This window comes from Bos taurus, chromosome 8, assembly GCF_002263795.3.
Source record: "Bos taurus isolate L1 Dominette 01449 registration number 42190680 breed Hereford chromosome 8, ARS-UCD2.0, whole genome shotgun sequence".
In the NCBI taxonomy this organism is placed as follows: domain Eukaryota; kingdom Metazoa; phylum Chordata; class Mammalia; order Artiodactyla; family Bovidae; genus Bos; species Bos taurus.
In genome coordinates, this window is record NC_037335.1 from 54,176,701 (window position 1) to 54,197,262 (window position 20,562).

A 20,562-nucleotide genomic window follows, 5' to 3' on the forward strand; every position below is an offset into this window, starting at 1 on the left:
TGGTTGGCTTTAGTAATGAAACTTTAAAGACTTTGAAGTTATTAGACTGTCAATTTTTAAAGCATGTTCTGAGCATAAAAGTATGTTCATTGAGCAAATTTTTGAAAGCAGTGAACAACTTATTGAAGGAAATAAAAGCCACCTCTGCTCTTTTGTCTTAAAAAGGTATTAAAGATATTTTTTCATGTCACTAAATATTTTTCTAAATCAGATAATTTGATAAAGCTTATGGACCATCTTCCAAGAAAAACACACAGATGTATTCTGAATATAGAACTCCTCAGGCCCATTCATTAACTCTGGTTGAGCCCGCTTATCATCGTTATTTTCCTAGTGGTTTCATAGAGCATTCCTTCATATGGTGTGCTATTTTTATTTAAACCAACCCCAATTTGGAGTCTCTTAGCTTTCTTCTAGAGTTTGATTATAAATAATCTTATGACATCATGTTTGTAGATAAATCTTTGCTCACATCTCTGATTTCCTTAGGGTAAACTGCTGATGTAAGATTGTTGCTGTGTACCAAAAGTTATTGTCCATAAAGTGATACCAGTTCCTCTCACAATGATAACATAGAATAGAATTCCTTATTCTTTAAGTGATTGTTGAAAGCATTTAAAATGTATAAATACACCTTACTGTTTTCATAGGTATTCTGATTATTTATTGCTGCATAAGAAACCGCCCAGAAACAATGACTTAAAACAATAACAGTCATTTATTTTGTTCTTGAACCTGGAGATTGAGTAATATATTAATTTTCCTTTACTATACTCTTACTGACTTAAAATAATACCTATTTTGCTAGCTCACAGTTCCGTAGGTTCAGGCACAGCATTGACTGAGTTCTCCACTCAGATACATAGTGGGAACATGTGGGTTCCCTCCAGAGAGTGTTAAAGTGTGTGAAATTTAAGTGTAAGACATCAGGCCCCCAATGTTGGATGTTCATGTTTGTACTGGATGTTCAACAAAGCTCATGAGTGTCATAGAACTAAAATCAAGATGTCAGTCTGAAAGTGTTACTATCTGGAGGTTCCAAGAAAGAATACTTGCAAGCTTCTTCAGCTCATTGGCATAATTCAGATCCTGCACTTGATTGAATAGAGGTCCCTGTTTCCACACTGACTGTCAGCTGGGGGACAGTCTCAGCTGCTAGAGGCCTCCTACTTGTATTCCCTGCCACAACATCATGCTTGACTTCTTCAAAGCCGGCAATGAGGAATCTCCCTCTTGTCCCTTTTGTATTTCAGATCTTTAGAAGAAGTCCAGTTCCTTTTCCTTGGATGCCTGATTATATCACATCCACCCAAAATAATCTCTCTCTTTTAAGAGCAACTGATTTTGGAACCTTAATTACATCTACAAAATCCCTTCACTACAGCACCTAGATTGAAAAACTGGCAGGATTGTGTACTTCAGCATAGGAATCTTAGGATCTCTTTTAGAATTCTGCCTACCCATAAGCAGTGTCCTCCACTTCAAGGACCTGTGTCTTCAGTTCAGTTGAGTTCAGTTCAGTCGCTCAGTCGTGTCCGACTCTTTGTGACCCCATGAATTGCAGCACGCCAGGCCTCCCTGTCCATCACCAACTCCTGGAGTTCACTCAAACTCACATCCATCGAGTCGGTGATGCCATCCAGCCATCTCATCCTCTGTGGTCCCCTTATCCTCCTGCCCCTAATCCCTCCCAGCATCAGTCTTTTCCAATGAGTCAACTCTTTGCATGAGGTGGCCAAAGTACTGGAGTTTCAGCTTTAGCATCATTCCTTCCAAAGGACACCCAGGACCAATCTGCTTTAGAATGGACTGATTGGATCTCCTTGCAGTCCAAGGGACTCTCAAGAGTCTTCTCCAACATCACAGTTCAAGAGCATCAATTCTTCAGCGCTCAGCTTTCTTCACAGTCCAACTCTCACATCCATACCTGACTACTGGAAAAACCATAGCCTTGACTAGACAGACCTTTGTTGGCAAAGTAATGTCTCTGCTTTTGAATATGCTATCTAGGTTTGGTCCTAACTTTCCTTCCAAGGAGTAAGCGTCTTTTGATTTCATGAGTTCTTAAGAATTGTGAGAGTTTCCCAGTGTTCATTTTATGTTACTGACCTTGGTGAATGGAAAGACTACTATCTCTAAGGACAGGAATGGCACCCAGCTTCCTGAATTCACAGTATTGGTTCTGCTACTTAGTGGTGTGAGCTTGGCTGTGCTGCTCTACTTACTCTGCTTCTCTGCCTCCGTTTTCTCATCTGTAAGATAACATGAAGTTAGTATTGTTCTTTCCTCATATTTAATGCCCAGGAAACTCCAGAACAGTGCTTGACATATAGTAAGTTGCTTTAAAAGTGATTACTCTTTTTAAAAAATGCTTTTGAATCTGCAGTTATGTAACTCGGGTATGTTAAGCATGTTCATTAATACGGCTTCCTGCTGTGAAGAGACCCACAAATAAAAGTGGAATTTTTCTTTCTTGGTCTTAATATTTCTATGTTATACGCATACACCTTTTATGGTGAGCTGCCACAGATTTATGTTGGAAAGAGTGGGATTTAAATAAATCTTTACTATGCTAATTTGATATATTTCAGTAATTAATTTCACTAGCATGATATGATATTCCAGGTAGCAGATTAAAGTCTGAGTTCACTTCTGGCTCTGCCCCTAAATCATGATGAAATCTATAGCTGGAAATGCCTTGGAATATCATACTATGAATTAGGTATAATATTTACTCTGTTTCTTTACACTAGGGAAAACTGGAGGAGTGCCTAAAGCAGTTAAAGGAGGAAAGAGTCATAAGGCTTAAGGCTGATAAACGAGTCAGTGAGGTAAACAAGTTTCTTCTTACACTTTTGAAAGTTTCTTGGTTTTATTTTGATTTGATTTTAAGCCATATGCATATAGTTTGTAAACTTGAAAACTAATACATTGCAAATTGGGGGTATCATATGGACCTTCACATTTACTGGTATTTAGTGATCATATGATCTAAATACAGGATGAAATAGAGCTCTCATTTCCCATTTTCCTTTTAGACATCGGCTTATAGTTTATATATATTATTACGTATCCCAGAAGGTATGTTTTTAAAAATGCAAAAATCTGTTTTTTTGTGTGTTGTGTGTGCTTTATATGATGTTAGCTTATTTTCTGTTCATGATTATTCAATTCAAGAAAGCATATTTTGTGTATGTATTGTATATCTAGTAACATAAATGACATGATGAGACTTTACTGGCAGTGAATTAGGAAAATGAGTCATTTAAATAAATATAAGATTGGAAAACTAGTAAGAATGCAATGAAAGTAAAAATACATACTGCGAGAATTACATTAGGTAATGTGCATGAAAGCAGAGCATAAGCTAAAACGTTCGATATAAATACAATTTATTACAGGGTGAGTGTAGGGAGGGATTTTTGAAAGGGCATCTACTGGATTGGTGGACACTAGTTCATTCAATAAATATTAAACACCTGCTTATGTAAGACATGAGGGCATCATGAACATAATGGCCTTTCTGAGAAATACTAGAGTTGATTTTTATATAGGGCAAATCATAAATGATGATCTAAAGAAGAGTGCATGGGAGTGAATATTTCACAAAGCCAAGGAGAATATTGGTGATGGTACAGTTAATAAATTGGGCTGGTTATGATTTAGGACTTTTAAACTTAAGCATTAGATATTTTGCTCACTAAAGTTATTCCTTAACATTCAGCAGAGTTGTAATATGCTTTGTTCAAATTAGGTTCTGTGCTTCGTTTTCTAATTTAAGGCAAACTTAATAGCAGGTAGTTTTCTAATGTGGAATGAGGATCCATTATGAATTTAACCAGTTTAAAATTTGATCTTTTGAAAGATCGTTAATAAAACAATCATTTCAGTTTATTTATATATTGTATATATTTATTTATTTATATGTTGTATAGGAAACTTTGTTGAGTGCCTCTGCCTTTCGGTTATTATGTGATGTGGTCTCTGTCTTTACTGATGGAGAGTTAGATTAATTACAAATTAATTACATTTGAGGATAACAGAGGATGAGATGGTTGGATGGCATCACCAACTCAATGGACAGGAGTTTGAGCAAATGCCAGGAGATGGTGAAGGACAGGGAAGCCTGGTGCGCTGCAGTCCACGGGGTTGTAAAATCAGACACCACTGAGTGACTGAACAACAAATTGCACTCTGAATGTTTTAGTTTTGTTCTTTAAACTAGATGAGACTACTTTTGTTTTCTTTTGATGACAGTGAGAAAAAATCATGTCAAATATTTTCAATCTTCTTTTATAGTTGGAACATGAAAATGCCCAGTTAAGAAATATAAACTTCTCTTTGTCTGAAGCCCTTCATGCACACTCATTGACAAGCATGATCCTGGATGATGAAGGTGTTTTGGGCAGCATTGAGAATTCCTTCCGGAAGTTCCATGCTTTCTTGGATCTCCTTAAAGATGCTGGGTTAGTTCTTTTCTCTTCATGGCATTCTTCTCTTTGTAACTTTAGAGGTAGTTTGCTGAGGAACTTGAGCGGTTTTTATTACTTCCATGACCATATTTAGCCAAATGCAGCGAATTATAGGTAATAGAGTTGATTTTTTTTTAAATGAGTAAATCTATAAAGAAAAGCAAATAGGGGAGCCTGCTTTGGTAGAGTGGGAAGCCCATTATAAACAAGTAACCTGTAGACAGAGTAATTAGTAGGTATAATTTTTTGTAAAGACTACATTGAAGGCAATTTTAATTGAAAATATTTGGGAATGGATAAAAATTTTACTGCCTTTCACTTATTTTTCTCCTTCAATAAGTTTGAGTTAAGATTGTTTTTGTCTTGGACTTAAAAACAATTGTATAGGGAAGATGCAGGTCAGGTCTCAACCAGGAGCAGTTTTGTCGAAAGAGGGAAGTGGAGATTGATAATTGATGGAGTGCTGTTTGGTCAGGGAATGAATTGGTGTTGGGAAGGAAGAAGCAGACGCTTCTTGGGAGCTGGAGGAATAGTAGTGGAGTGTGGGAATGGAGGTGAGAGGCAGTGGATGGTGTGTGTGGTCGATGTTGAAGCTGCTAGTGAGAGTGTTTGAAATGGAGTGGTAATAGGCAAGGAGATGGGATGTATCCCAGAAGATAACCCTGGAAAGGGCTGAGAATTTGGGGGAGAGAGAGGCTTGTAGTCTGGGGTAGGTGTTGGCTTTTAAGATGTTATAAGTATTTCCTGATTGTAGGCCTGAGGATATCTAAGCTGCTCTTCTGTGATTATAGTAACTTTTGTCTTTTTCTCCTTTTCTCCTCTGGTCCAGGCTTGGGCAGCTGGCCACAATGGCTGGTATAGATCAGTCAGATTTTCATTTACTAGGTCATCCCCAGATGAATTCTACTGTTAGTAGTCCACCTAAAGAAAAAAAGAAGGCACTTGAAGAAGAAAAATCAGACTTACAGCAGAGTGCCTTAGGACAAATGCAAAATATCCAAGTAAGTGGACAGAACAGAACTTAACGATTCTAAGAGCAATTAGCAAAAAGGAAATTTCCACGTCAGAAAGAAGATAATAATGATCGGTCTCTGAGAGTTCATATGCTGAGGAGCTAGAAGCCTCTTTGAGCTCCTTTCCGATATCTTAGATTAGTACATTTGTGCCCAGTAAATTTCATGATACTGCATTGTTGTAAATAAGAAAACTGGAAATTCTTTTGAAAATTTATGAGTTAAAGCAAACTATCCTTAGTGAAGAAAGAAAACCTTAGAGAAAATATCCTAAATTTTAAATTGTATAAATGCCTATTCTATTCATATTTTATCTAGGTTTCTATTTGTATGCAGTCAGCTTACAATGAAGGAACACTAATGAAGGTACAAGTACTGATACAGATAATTTTTTAAAATAAGTGGTCCAGACATGGTTCATAGGGAGTATACTATAGTGAGTCACCTGGTTATGGGAATGGGAGGGGGAAACCTGTCAGCTTTTCCTCCAGCCTTACGCGGAGCCTTCAGCTCTCACCTTAGCCAGTCTCAAACTGGTCTTGGAAACTGACAGCTTGGATACACAGTCTGGTCACATTTTTACATGTTTTCCATTTTGTAAAACTGTGTAAAAAAACTGGTTTACATTGACCTGGAGGATAGAAAAGAAATTAATTTTCTTAGAGAATAGGGTTTTATTTTTAGTAAGGGAAAGAAAATAGGTACTAACTACCCTAAACACTGAAGTCTGAAAATGTAGCAGACATAATCTTGGATATGTCTAAGTTGAGAATCACTTGGAAGATATAATTAGAAAAAAACTGGCTCTGAAATCTTCTAAATTATCAACTGACTGTTTTAATAATAAGATCACAGAGTAACATTGAAATTTCGGACTCCACTTTTTAATGGATAGGTTCCCAGGTGGTGCTAGAGGTAAAGAACCTACCTACAATGCAGGACACCTGAAGAGACATGGGTTTGATCCCTGGGTTAGGAAGACCCCTTGGAGAAGGAACTGGCAACCCACTCTAGTATTCTTGCCCAGAGAATCCCATGGACAGAGGATCCTGGCAGGCTATGAGTCCATAGGGTCACAGAGAGTTGGACATGACTGAAGCGACTGAATGCTTTTAATAGTAGGCCTTGTTCATCACTGAATTTTTGTCTTGTCTTTTGTTTTTCTCTCCAGTTTCAGAAAATTACAGGTGATGCTAGAATTCCGTTGCCTGTCGACACCTTCCATGCCCCAGCCTCTACTCAGGAGACCTTAGAGACTTCCAAAGACAACTTGGGAGTCCCAGTCACAGAACAGCGGCAGGAGTCTTTTGAAGATTTCATTGCTAGAGCATGTTCTCCTCCAGCAGATGTAATTTGTGGAACTGGAAGTCAAAGAAAAGAAGACGAATTATCTAGAAATAGCAGGCCTGCCTCAGAAAAAATGACCAAAACAGGTGAATATATCAAAAAGCACTCTGCTAAGAAACAGCCTGGGAAGGACCTGCATTCCTGCTCTGACTCACCTGTAAAGCAGAAAACCAAAGGAATCGGGCAAAATAGCTCTTTGGTTAATGAACCAATTAAAAGCGAGTCTTCGAAAAAACACATTTCTGTTAAGAAAGAGAGTGAAATACTGACTGTTTCATCAAAGACAACTAGAAGTAAACCGAATCTTCTTGAACATTCTGAAAGTGATACTCTTAGATCTGATTTTGAATTTCAAGAAAGCATCCATACTCTATCACGCCTGACATAGGTCTAAATCTTTTAAAATTATGTTTTTACCTTCAAATTTTAATAAATTACTTGTTTTTATTATAGCATTTGGTGTTTTAAAATATATGACTGGGAGCCATTAGAGAAAGATTTATCCACACTTTTTATTATAATGAACATTTTGGTGTATGGTTTATTTTCCCTTTTGACAGTTTGCACCATTCATTCAGCTAGTGTCTACTGAAGGCTTAATATGTACAGTACTTTTCTGGGTGCTGTTTCAGCAGTGAACAAGATAAAGCTCTACTGTCTTAAAAGTAATACTCTGGTGGGAGAAAATATGAATAATAAAGCAGGGTAAGGGGACTAGAAAGGGGTGGGAAAAATAAATAGTTTTACCATTTAGTTAAATGTCAAACTATTATAAATCATATGGCCAGAAGTCACTGGTGTATTTTAATTCACAGTAACCAGGCAGAATCAAACATTTACCAAGACACTTAATCATGCTGCAGGTTATGCAACCCTATAAGGTAGGGAACTACTTCTATACCCATTTTGTAGATGAGTCTGAGGAGACATTATGTGAGTTGCCCACAGTTACACAGCTGGCGCAGGAGGGCTGAGAGGAGCTACTCCACGTTCAAGGTCAGGAGGGATGGCTGTGAGGAGATAGCCCTCGTCCAAGGTAAGGAGCAGTGGCTGCGTTTTGCTGGAGCACTGTGAAGAGATACCCCACGTCCAAGGTAAGAGAAACCCAAGTAAGACGGTAGGTGTTTCGAGAGGGCATCAGAGGGCAGACACACAAACCATAATCACAGAAAACTAGTCAATCTAATCACACGGCCCACAGCCTTGTCTAAGTCAAGAAACTAAGCCATGCCATGTGGGGCCACCCAAGACGGGCAGGTCATGGTGGAGAGGTCTGACAGAATGTGGTCCACTGGAGAAGGGAATGGCAAACCACTTCAGTATTCTTGCCTTGAGAACCCCATGAACAGTATGAAAAGGCAAAATGATAGGATACTGAAAGAGGAACTCTCTAGGGTGGTAGGTGCCCAATATGCTACTGGAGATCAGTGAAGAAATAACTCCAGAAAGAATGAAAGGATGGAGCCAAAGCATAAACAATACCCCGTTGTGGATGTGACTGGTGATAGAAGCAAGGTCCAATGCTGTAAAGAGCAATATTGCATAGGAACCTGGAATGTTAGGTCCAGGAATCAAGGCAAATTGGAAGTGGTCAGGAGACAGGAGATTCCTGGCAAGAGTGAACATCGACATTCTAGGAATCAGTGAACTAAAATGGACTGGAATGGGTGAATTTAACTCAGATGACCATTATATCTACTACTGTGGGCAGGAATCCCTTAGAAGAAATGGAGTAGCCATCATGGTCAACAAGAGAGTCTGAAATGCAGTACTTGGATGCAATCTCAAAAACAACAGAATGATCTCTGTTCGTTTCCAAGGCAAACCGTTCAGTATCACAGTAATCCAAGTCTATGCCCCAACCAGTAAAGCTGAAGAAGCTGAAGTTGAACGGTTCTATGAAGACCTATAAGACCTTTTAGAACTAGCACCCAAAAAAGATGTCCTTTTCATTATAGGGGACTGGAATGCAAAAGTAGGATGTCAAGAAACACCTGGAGTAACAGGCAAATTTGGCCTTGGAATACGGAATGAAGCAAGGCAAAGGCTAATAGAGTTTTGCCAAGAAAACGCACTGGTCATAGCAAACACCCTCTCCAACAACACAAGAGAAGACTCTACACATGGACATCACCAGATGGTCAACACCAAAATCAGATTGATTATATTCTTTGCAGCCAAAGGTGGAGAAGCTCTATAGAGTCAGCAAAAACAAGACCAGGAGCTGACTGTGGCTCAGCTCATGAACTCCTTATTGCCAAATTCGGACTTAAATTGAAGAAAGTAGGGAAAACCACTAGACCATTCAGGTATGACCTAAATCAAATTCCTTATGATTGTACAGTGGAAATGAGAAATAGATTTAAGGGACTAGATTTGATAGAGTGCCTGATGAACTATGGACGGAGGTTCGTGACTTTGTACAGGAGACAGGGATCAAGACCATCCCCATGGAAAAGAAATGCAAAAAAGCAAAATGGCTGTCTGGGAAGGCCTTACAAATAGCTGTGAAAAGAAGAGAAGTGAAAAGCAAAGGAGAAAAGGAAAGATAAAAGCGTCTGATGCAGAGTTCCAAAGACTAGCAAGGAGAGATAAGAAAGCCTTCCTCAGCAATCAATGCAAAGAAATAGAGGAAAACAACAGAATGGGAAAGACTAGGGATCTCGTCAAGAAAATTAGAGATACCAAGGGAACATTTCATGAAAAGATGGGCTTGATAAGGACAGAAATGGTATGGACCTAACAGAAGCAGAAGATACTAAGAAGAGGTGGCAAGAATACACAGAAGAACTGTACAAAAAAGATCTTCACAACCAAGATAATCATGATGGTGTACCACTCACTTAGAACCAGACATCCTGGAATGTGAAGTCAAGTGGGCCTTAGAAAGCATCACTACGAACAAAGCTAGTGGAGGTGATAGAATTCCAGTTGAGCTATTTCAAATCCTGGAAGATGATGCTGTGAAAGTGCTGCACTCAATATGCCAGCACATTTGGAAAGCTCAGCAGTGGCCACAGGACTGGAAAAGGTCAGTTTCCATTCCAATCCCAAAGAAAGGCAATGCCAAAGAATACTCAAACTACTGCACAATTGCACTCATCTCACACGCTCGTAAAGTAATGCTCAAAATTCTGCAAGCCAGGCTTCAGCAATACGTGAACCATGAACTTCCAGATGTTCAAGCTGGATTTAGAAAAGGCAGAGGAACCAGAGATCAAATTGCCAACATCCACTGGATCATGGAAAAAGCAAGAGAGTTCCAGAAAAACAGCTATTTCTGCTTTATTGACTATGCCAAAGCCTTTGACTGTGTGGATCACAATAAACTGTGGAAAATTCTGAAAGAGATGGGAATACCAGACCACCTGACCTGCCTCTTGAGAAGCCTATATACAGGTCAGGAAGCAACAGTTAGAATTGGACATGGAACAACAGACTGGTTCCAAATAGGAAAAGGAGTCCATCAAGGCTGTATATTGTCACCCTGCTTATTTAACTTCTATGCAGAGTACATCATGAGAAATGCTGGGCTGGAAGAAGCACAAGCTGGAATCAAGATTTCTGGGAGAAATATCAATAACCTCAGATATGCAGATGACACCACTCTTATGGCAGAAAGAGAAGAGGAATTAAAAAGCCTCTTGATGAAAGTAAAAGAGGAGAGTGAAAAAGTTGGCCTAAAGCTCAACATTCAGAAAACTAAGATCATGGCATCTGATCCCATCACTTCATGGGAAATAGATGGGGAAACAGTGGAAACAGTGTCAGACTTTATTTTTTTGGGCTCCAGAATCACTGCAGATGGTGATTGCAGCCATGAAATTAAAAGATGCTTACTTCTTGGAAGCAAAGTTAGGACCAGCCTAGATAGCATTTTCAAAAGCAGAGACATTACTTTGCCAACAAAGGTCTGTCTAGTCAAGGCTATGGTTTTTCCAGTGGTCATGTATGGATGTGAAAGTTGGACTGTGAAGAAAGCTGAGTGCCGAAGAATTGATGCTTTTGAACTATGGTGTTGGAGAAGACTCTTGAGAGGCCCTTGGACTGCAAGGAGATCCAATCAGTCCATTCTAAAGGAGATCAGTCCTGGGTGTTCATTGGGAGAACTAATGCTAAATCTGAAACTCCAATACTTTGGCCACCTCATGCGAAGAGCTGACTCACTGGAAAAGACTCTGATGCTGGCAGGGATTGGGGGCAGGACAAGAAGGGACAACAGAGGATAAGATGGCTGGATGGCATCACTGATTCGATGGACGTCAATTTGGTTGAACTCTGGGAGATGGTGATGGACAGGGAGGCCTGGTGTGCTGCGATTCATGGGGTTGCAAAGAGTCGGACACGACTGAGTGACTGAACTGAACTGAAATAATTGATGAGCTAGGATTCAACCAGAACGCATAATCCAAGCTTTTTTTTTTTTTAACAGACTTTAGTTTCATTTGTTTTGTATTTATGATGATCATTTTTATGCCAGTTTTAAAAATTTATGTAAATATAGTTTAAGTACAATGTTATGTTAATTACTGCTATTATGAAAGTGACTCAGTTATACATATATGTATACTTTTTTTTAACATAGTCTTTTCCATTATTGTTTATCACAGGATATTGAATATAGTTCCCTGGGCTATACAATAAGACCTTTTTATTTATCCTTTATGTATATACCACTTTGCATCTGCTAATCCTAAACTCCCAATCCAACCCTCTCCCACCCCCTCCCTCTTGCAACCACCAGGCTGTTCTCTGTGTTCCTGATTCTGTTTATATTTCATGGATAGGCAGAACCCATGCTCTTAATTACTTTGTTTTCCTGTTTCCTTTTTAAGAGAGGAAGGGTTTATGGAAGGCACTGAGGGAAAAGCCTTCCTTTTGCATTGTAAGTGCAAAAGAGCAGGGCTCTCAGAAAGCACCTTTCCCTATCTGAGTAGAATTTATAAATGACAGAGTATTGTAAGAGTATATGATTACACGTCACTGGATTAAATTAGTCTCCCTGTAAAACATGAATAGCTAAGTCTTTAGTTCAATCAGACTGAAAGGTGGGATTAGGGAAGATGTTGAAGTGTTAGATTTCTTCTAGAAGGTACCACCTGATTGTTACAAAGAGACTACAGTACTATTTATTTCATTAATCATAGATTGAGTGTTTTAGGAGTAATAGGATGGACAAGATGTGTTGACTGTTTAACAGTAGAGTGAGAATGGAAAACCTACATTAGGTATCTTAATACTGCCTGTAACAACAGTATATGAACCGTGAACTTAAGATGTTCAAGCTGGATTTAGAAAAGGTAGAGGAACCAGAGATCAAATTGTCAACATCCGCTGGATCATCAAAAAAGCAAGAGAGTTCCAGAAAAACAGCTACTTTTTCTTTATTGACTACATCAAAGCCTTAGACTGTGTGGATCACAACAAACTAGAAAATTCTTGAAGAGATGGGAATACCAGACCACCTGACCTGCCTCCTGAGAAATCTGTGTGCTGGTCAAGAAGCAACAGTTAGAACTGGACATGGAACAACAGAGTGGTTTAAAATAGGAAAAGAGTACGTCAAGGCTGTATACTGTCACCCTGCTTATTTAACTTATGCGGAGTACATCATGAGAAATACTTGGCTGGAATAAGCACAAACTGGAATCAAGATTGCCGGGAGAAATACCAACCTCAGATATGCAGATGAGACTCCTTATGGCAGAAAGCAAAGAACTAAAGAGCCTATTCATGAAAGTGAAAGAGGAGAGTGAAAAAATTGGCTTAAAACTCAACATTCAGAAAACGAAGATCATGGCATCTGGTCCCATCACTTCATGGCAAATAGATGGGGAAACAATGGAAACAGTGACAGACTTTATTTTTTTGGGCTCCAAAATCACTGCAGATGGTGACTGCAGCCATGAAATTAAAAGAATCTTGCTCCTTGGAAGGAAAGTTATAACCAACCTAGACAACATATTAAAAAGCAGAGACATTACTTTACCAACAAAGGTCTGTCTGGTCAAAGCTATGGTTTTTCCAGTGGTCATGTATGAATGTGAAAGTGGGACTATAAAGAAAGCTGAGCACCAAAGAATTGATGCTTTTGAACTGTGGTGTTGGAGAAGACTCTTGAGAGTCCCTCCTTGGACTGCAAGGAAATCCAACCAGTCCATCCTAAAGGAAATCAGTCCTGAATATTCATTGAAAAGACTGATGCTGAAACTGAAACTCCAGTACTTTGGCCACCTGATGCAAGGAACTGACTCATTTGAAAAGACCCTGATGCTGGGAAAGATTGAAGGTGGGAGGAGAAGGGGATGACAGAGGATGAGATGGTTGGATGGAATCACCAACACGATGGACATGAGTTTGAGTAAACTCTGGGAGTTGGTGATGGACAGGAAGGCCTGGCGTGCTGCAGTCCATGGGGTTGCAAAGAGTCGGACACGACTGAGCAACTGAACTGATCTGACAGAAGCAAGGGCTGATGAGGTTGCAAAGCAGCTGAACTTCTCAGATTGCTGGTGGAAATGTAAAATGATGCATTTTGCATTCAAAACAGATTGGCAGTGTCTTTAAACATAAATATACTAGCAGTTTCACAAGTTACATGAAAACTTGAAAGCATAAGTGACAGTCACTCAGTCGTGTCCAAGTCTTTGTGACCCCATGGACTATACAGTCCATGGAATTCTCCAGGCCAGAATACTGGAGTGGGTAGTCTTTCCCTTCTCCAGGGGATCTTCCCAACCCAGGGATCGAACCCAAGTCTCCTACATTGGAGGTAGATTCTTTACCAGCTGAGCCACAAGGGAAGCCCACATGAAAACTTGTGTTCACATAAAAACATGTACATGTTTTATAGCAGTGGTTTATAGCAGCTGTATTCATAATCATCAAAATAGCTTCCAGCAGGTAGATGGATAAACAAATCATGGTCAACCACACAATGAAATACTACTCAGCAATTAAAAAGGAGTAAATTTTTAACTCGTATATTCAAAATCATATGCTAAGTTAAAGAATCCAAAAGGTTACATCTTTATGTAATCTCAAAAGATACATACTTTGTGATTCCATTATATACTATTCTTGAACAGGCACAACTATGGCAATGAGATTTGATCATTGACTGCCAGGAGAAGATTTGATTACCAAGAGGATGAGCAAGGGATTTTTTTTCAGCGATGAGCTGTTCCATAGTCTGGTTGTGTTGCTGGTAACATGAATCCATACGTAAGTTAATTTAATGGAACTGTACCCACCCCTCAAAAGCATCATTTTTACTGTATAATTTTAAAATAAAAATCTCAGGCCCTTCCCCCTCCCAAAAATAGGAGAGGGAAGATATTAAATATTATCCACCATGATTTCAAAACATTATATTTTCTATCCATCATGAATATAAAACATTCTTTTGGAGAACTTATGAACCATTTCTAAAAGGACTTTCCTGGTCATCCAGTGGTTAAGGATCTGCCTTGCAATGCAGGAGATGGGGGTTTGATAGCTAATCAGAAAGAGTTGAACATTTCCATAAATGATGCTGAGATTATTGACTACTTGGAAAACTTTTTTCTTTCATACCATGTACCAGAATTAAAATCCAAATGAATTTGAACTGCTATCATTCAGTTGCTAAGTCGTGTCCAACTCTGCATGGAAATATGAATATAATTAGAAGGAAATATTGGGGGAAAATATCTTTTATAAAGGTGGAGTGAGGAAAACCTTATCAAGCAAGACGAAAAGCCCAATATCCATGAAAGAAAGAAAGAAAAAAAAAACTGATAGATTTGATTGCATTTTTTTTTTAAAAGGTCTTCCCTGGCAGGCCAGTGGTTAAGACTCCATGCTTCCATTGCAGCATGAACAGTTGCAATCCCTCACATGCCATGTGGCATGGCCAAAAAATCATACATAAATATAAAGAGGAGACAAAAGATTGGGAGATTATCTGAAATACAACATAATTTGCTGGGGACCAGCCCCGGCTGATCCAGGGTATTCGAAGGAGAGACGGCGTAGGCGAAGATCAGGAAACAATTGCTTAATTAAATGTTAATTAAGGATATAAAGAGTAATAGAATGAGGATAGCTCAGTAGGAAAATTCAGTGGAGAAAAGAGGCTGAGTGGCTTGGTTTACGCGGGAGACCAATAAAATTTCAAGACAAGAAGTTTGCACCACTTACGTAGGCCACAGGCGTCCTTCTGTTCTCCCGAAGGAGAGGAGACACTGAGGCCTCCCCGGTCGGATCTTAGAAGCCCAGGCATAATTAGTAAGCATGGTGGGTTCCGAGCTCCAGATGGAGACTCAGCCAGAGTGAAAGAGAGAGAGACATGGGGAGACCAGTATTTCGAGAAACTGATCCCAGTTCTTTATTTTCCATGGTCTACTTTTATACACTGAGATGTTATGCAAAAGTCACGCAGGGTCATCAGTCCTGACTTTTATCAAAGTCAGGTGCTTCATACAAATGCATACAGAGGTCTTAGGGGTGTTGCATCATCTTCTGGCCAGGGAGGCCTGCTGACAATTTATGACCCTCTCCTTGTGACAGTGGTCAGTCAACCAGGACACTTATTTCTCCAGGGGTGATTATTCTCAAAACAGACACCACCCAAATAAAGTTACATTCCTATAGGGTGACGGTGTAGTGGGTTTTAGTTAAGGAAAGAATTTATTTAGCCTAAGGTCTAACGTGATTAATATCAAAGGTTAATACTTATTTCTATATATTCATTAATGTGTGTAAGGGCAGGGGATATGGAGACTTAGCAACAAACATTGGCTCAACAAATGAAAAACCCTTCACCAATACAATTTCTAATCAGCCCATTATACTTATACTAATAGTTTTCTAACTTTTCTAAGGAACCTGTTTTTAGAAGGTTTAAAGCATCTCGTGCCTCTCACGGTTGGGAGGCTGTGAGCAATCACATGTGGCCGGACAAGCCTGTCAGGCAGGCTAGAGAACCTTCAGAGGAGTTTGTAGGTTAAAACACTCTTATCACGCCCAGGAATTATTATTAACTGGAGCTCTAGGTTAACTCCTTCTCCGAAAGAGGTGGTGGGGGACAGCCCCTCGTAAAGTCAGAGATGTAGGTGAGAGCACAAAGTAGTAAAGTAGGCAGGCTCTGGTTATGGGGGTAGATGCTCGAGGAGTTCCAGGGGGACTCCTGAGGCTCGATCCTGCCTTTGCGTATGTCGAGCCTCCTTCCTCATGACCTTTGTCACGGGCGGAGTACCTCACTCTGGCCCCCAACAATAATTAAAGACCCATAATATTAAAGCAGTTATAAACCAGACAAAAGATGGACAGAGGGCATAAAGATATTTTTATAAAGAACTATAAGCAAGCATAAACGTTCAACTACATAAACAGTCAAAAATTAAAATGAGGACCACTTTCCTCTTCCTTGAAAAGGCAGATTTGAAAGGATTGGTAATAGCTAGTACTGGAGATTACTCTTGCCTGGAAAATCCCATGGATGGAGGAGCCTGGTAGGCTGCAGTCCATGGGGTCACTAGGAGTCGGACACGACTGAGCGACTTCACTTTCACTTTTCACTTTAATGCATTGGAGAAGGAAATGGCAACCCACTCCAGTATTCTTGCCTAGAGAATCCCAGGGACGGGGGAGCCTGGTGGGCTGCCGTCTATGGGGTTGCACAGAGTCAGACACGACTGAAGCAACTTAGCAGCAGCAGCAGTACTGGAGATAATGTGAGTAAATGAGCACTCTGTCATTGTTGGAGAAAGTATTAGTCCATATAGCCTTTCAGGTGGACAATTTGGCAGTGTATATTAATTTTTAAAATGTATCTACCTTCTGATTTTGGACTTCCCTGGTGACTCAGCAGTAAAGAATCTGCCTGCCAATGCCGGAGACACAGCTTTGATCCCTGGGTCTGGAAGATCCCCTGGAGGAGGAAATGGCAACCCACTCCAGTATTCTTGCCTGGGAAATCCCACGGACAGAGGAGGCTGGAGGGCTATAGTCCATGGGGTCACAAAGAGTTGGACAGGACTTAGCAACTAAACAACATGAGCAAGACTCTGATTTTAAAACTCTTGACTGTAGGCATCCAGTCTAAAGAATCTTTATGCAAGTGTCCTAGGAATCAGGTATAAGAATGTGTATTGAAGCATTTTTTGAAATAATAAATTAGAAACAATGTAATTGTACATAAATGAAGAAATTGTTGAATTAGTACTTCTCAATTCCTACCACGCAATACTCTGCAGCACATAAAAACAGGTTTATAGTGTGGACATGAAAATATTTGTAAGACAAAGTGCTGTGGAAAACAAGTTGCACAATAATATTTAATTGCAGTCTCCTGTTTACATAGCAAGGAAAGATAAAGCCTTCCTCAGTGATCAATGCAAAGAAATAGAGGAAAACAACAGAATGGGAAAGACTAGAGATCTCTTCAAGAAAATTAGAGATACCAAGGGGACATTTCAGGCAAAGATGGGCTTGATAAAGGACAGAAATGGTATGGACCTAATAGAAGCAGAAGATATTAAGAAGAGGTGGCAAGAATACACAGAAGAACTGTACAAAAAATATCTTCACAACCAAGATAATCATGATGGTGTGATCACTGACATAGAGCCAGACATCCTGGAATGTGAAGTCAAGTGGGCCTTAGAAAGCATCACTACGAACAAAGCTAGTGGAGGTGATGGAATTCCAGTTGAGCTATTTCAAATCCTGGAAGATGATGCTGTGAAAGTGCTGCACTCAATATGCCAGCACATTTGGAAAGCTCAGCAGTGGCCACAGGACTGGAAAAGGTCAGTTTCCATTCCAATCCCAAAGAAAGGCAATGCCAAAGAATACTCAAACTACTGCACAATTGCACTCATCTCACACGCTCGTAAAGTAATGCTCAAAATTCTGCAAGCCAGGCTTCAGCAATACGTGAACCATGAACTTCCAGATGTTCAAGCTGGATTTAGAAAAGGCAGAGGAACCAGAGATCAAATTGCCAACATCCACTGGATCATGGAAAAAGCAAGAGAGTTCCAGAAAAACAGCTATTTCTGCTTTATTGACTATGCCAAAGCCTTTGACTGTGTGGATCACAATAAACTGTGGAAAATTCTGAAAGAGATGGGAATACCAGACCACTTGACCTGCCTCTTGAGAAGCCTATATGCAGGTCAGGAAGCAACAGTTAGAACTGGACATGGAACAACAGACTGGTTCCAAATAGGAAAAGGAGTCTGTCAACGCTGTATATTGTCACTCTGCTTATTTAACTTATATGCAGAGTACATCATGAGAAATGCTGGGCTGGAAGAAGCACAAGCTGGAATCAAGATTTCTGGGAGAAATATCAATAACCTCAGATATGCAGATGACACCACCCTTATGGCAGAAAGTGAAGAGGAACTAAAAAGCTTCTTGATGAAAGTAAAAGAGGAGAGTGAAAAAGTTGGCTTAAAGCTCAACATTCAGAAAACTAAGATCATGGCATCTGGTCCCATCACTTCATGGGAAATAGATGGGGAAATAATGGAAACAGTGTCAGACTTTATTTTGGGGGGCTCCAAAATCACTGCAGATGGTGATTGCAGCCATGAAATTAAAAAATGCTTGCTCCTTGGAAGGAAAGTTATGACCAACCTAGATAGCATATTCAAAAGCAGAGACATTACTTTGCCAATAAACAAGGTCCGTCTAGTCAAGGCTATGGTTTTTCCAGTGGTCATGTATGGATGTGACAGTTGGACTGTGAAGAAAGCTGAGTGCCAAAGAATTGAAGCTTTTGAACTGTGGTGTTGGAGAAGACTCTTGAGAGTCCCTTGGACTGCAAGGAGATCCAACCAGTCCACTCTAAAGGAGATCAGCCCTGGGTGTTCTTTGGAAGGAATGATGCTAAAGCTGAAACTCCAGTACTTTGGCCACCTCATGCGAAGAGTTGACTCATTGGAAAAGACTCTGATGCTGGCAGGGATTGGGGGCAGGACGAGAAGGGGACGACAGAGGATGAGATGGCTGGATGGCATCACTAACTCCATGGACGTGAGTCTGAGTAAACTCCAGGAGTTGGTGATGGACAGGGAGGCCTGGTCTGCTGTGATTCATGGGGTCGCAAAGAGTCAGACACGACTGAGCGACTGAACTGACTGACTGACTGTTTACATACGTATGGTTAGGAACCTATTTACATATGTATGGCATATGTGTGTCTGTGCGTGCCTAGAAAAGCGTTTGTAATAATGCATATCAAACTGTTGATGGTTTCCTTTGCCCAAGGCAGTAGGATTGGAAGAGGAGGAATGAAAAAAGAGGTTTATATTATTTACTCCATTTACTTCTAGGTTATTTGATCTGTTTATAATCATGTTTCTGTGGATGACAATTTTCTTTATCACAGAAAACTTGGATAATGCAAATATATAATCTCTAACACTGTATGTCCTGTGTCTGTTTTTCAAAATGTGTCTGTCCTAGTCTAGCTGTGGAAAATGAGCTTCACCGTGTAACCTCCTCTCAGTGTTTTGGATGCCTGAGGTGTTTCTACATAATAGTGTATTCAAACTTTTTTAAAAAGCCACAACCCACAGTAAGAATTCTATTTTATGCAAAGTGATAGGTATTGTCCTGGTTCACACCTACCTGTGAGTACACAAAATGAGTGGAAATTTTCATCAGATTGTTCTTACTGTACTTCTAGTGATTCACTGTGATGTGTTCTATTTGCATTTCTTCAATGAGAATTAGGTTTGCAACTTGCTCAATAGGGTTCACAGTTCACTAATGGGTCCTGTCCCCAAATATTTATCCTGTCTCTCTGACAGAACTGCCGCATAGAAAGCACAGGTCTTTCATACACGTGCTTTATTGTATGGCTTGAAGTCCTTCTCCATTTGTGCATTATTACTTCCAAAGCACAGCTCTCTTTTTTCATATGAATTAAAAAATTTTTAACTTCATTTTATTATCTGTTATTTATTTTGGGGGCTGTGCTGGGCTTTCACTGCTGTGCATGAACCTTCTCTAGTTGTGGTGAGCACGGCCTTCTCTCATTGTGGAGCACAGGCTCTAGGGGGCACGGGCTTCAGTAGTTGCAGCGTGTGGGCTCAGTAGTTGTGGCCCATGGGCTTAGTTGCCCCGTGGCATATGGGATCTTCCTGGACCACAGATTGAACCCATGTCCCCTGCATTGGCAGGTGGATTCTTAACCACTGAACCTCCAAGGAAGTCCAAAGCCTAGATTCCCTGAGCTCTTAAACTCCCACTACTCTTCAGGTAATTTTTGTTAGATTCCCCTTTTAAAAACCGTTTTGTTACATGAAAAGCTTGAGTTTTCAAATTGACACACCTACAGGAGAAGTCTAAAATATAATTTGGTCGAAGAGTTTTAAAAACAATAGGACAAGTACCCTTTGACTTCAACCAGTACGGGTGACTGGCTGCTCGCAGGCACTTTATGTACTACAGGGCTGAAAGGGCTTGGCCAAGCACCCCTGCTCTCTTTGCACAGGCTTTAAATGTCAAACCAGTGGGGATTCAAAATACAACAACCAACCAAGCAGTTTAGAAGGGGGTAAGGCTACCTATAGACCAGAAAATCATTAACTTTGTTCTTGAAAGACCAGTGAGCATTAGTTGGGTTATTTAATGTTCTCAAAGTCCTTAAAATGTAGAGCAAGTTTCTCTCTCTTAAAAAAAAAAAAGGAAAACGAAAAAGAAAACTTCATAGAATTTTTTAAAATTCTGAT

General features: G+C 39.9%; 1 protein-coding gene across 3 annotated transcripts in view; it reads left to right on the forward strand.

Moving 5' to 3' along the window:
* Positions 1 to 7,284, forward strand: part of CEP78 (centrosomal protein 78) — a 35,217-nt gene extending 27,933 nt beyond the window's left edge. For 2 of the 3 annotated variants that reach the window (XM_005210051.5, XM_059889463.1), the window contains 5 exons: positions 2,754 to 2,831; positions 4,300 to 4,466; positions 5,302 to 5,473; positions 5,804 to 5,851; positions 6,657 to 7,284. In XM_005210051.5, coding sequence (XP_005210108.1) covers positions 2,754 to 2,831; positions 4,300 to 4,466; positions 5,302 to 5,473; positions 5,804 to 5,851; positions 6,657 to 7,220 — 1,029 coding nt within the window. In that variant the 3' untranslated portion in view covers positions 7,221 to 7,284. The remainder of the gene's footprint in view (positions 1 to 2,753; positions 2,832 to 4,299; positions 4,467 to 5,301; positions 5,474 to 5,803; positions 5,852 to 6,656) is intronic. The other variant, XM_005210052.5, reaches the window with a different exon arrangement.
* The last annotated feature ends 13,278 nt before the right edge of the window (positions 7,285 to 20,562 follow it).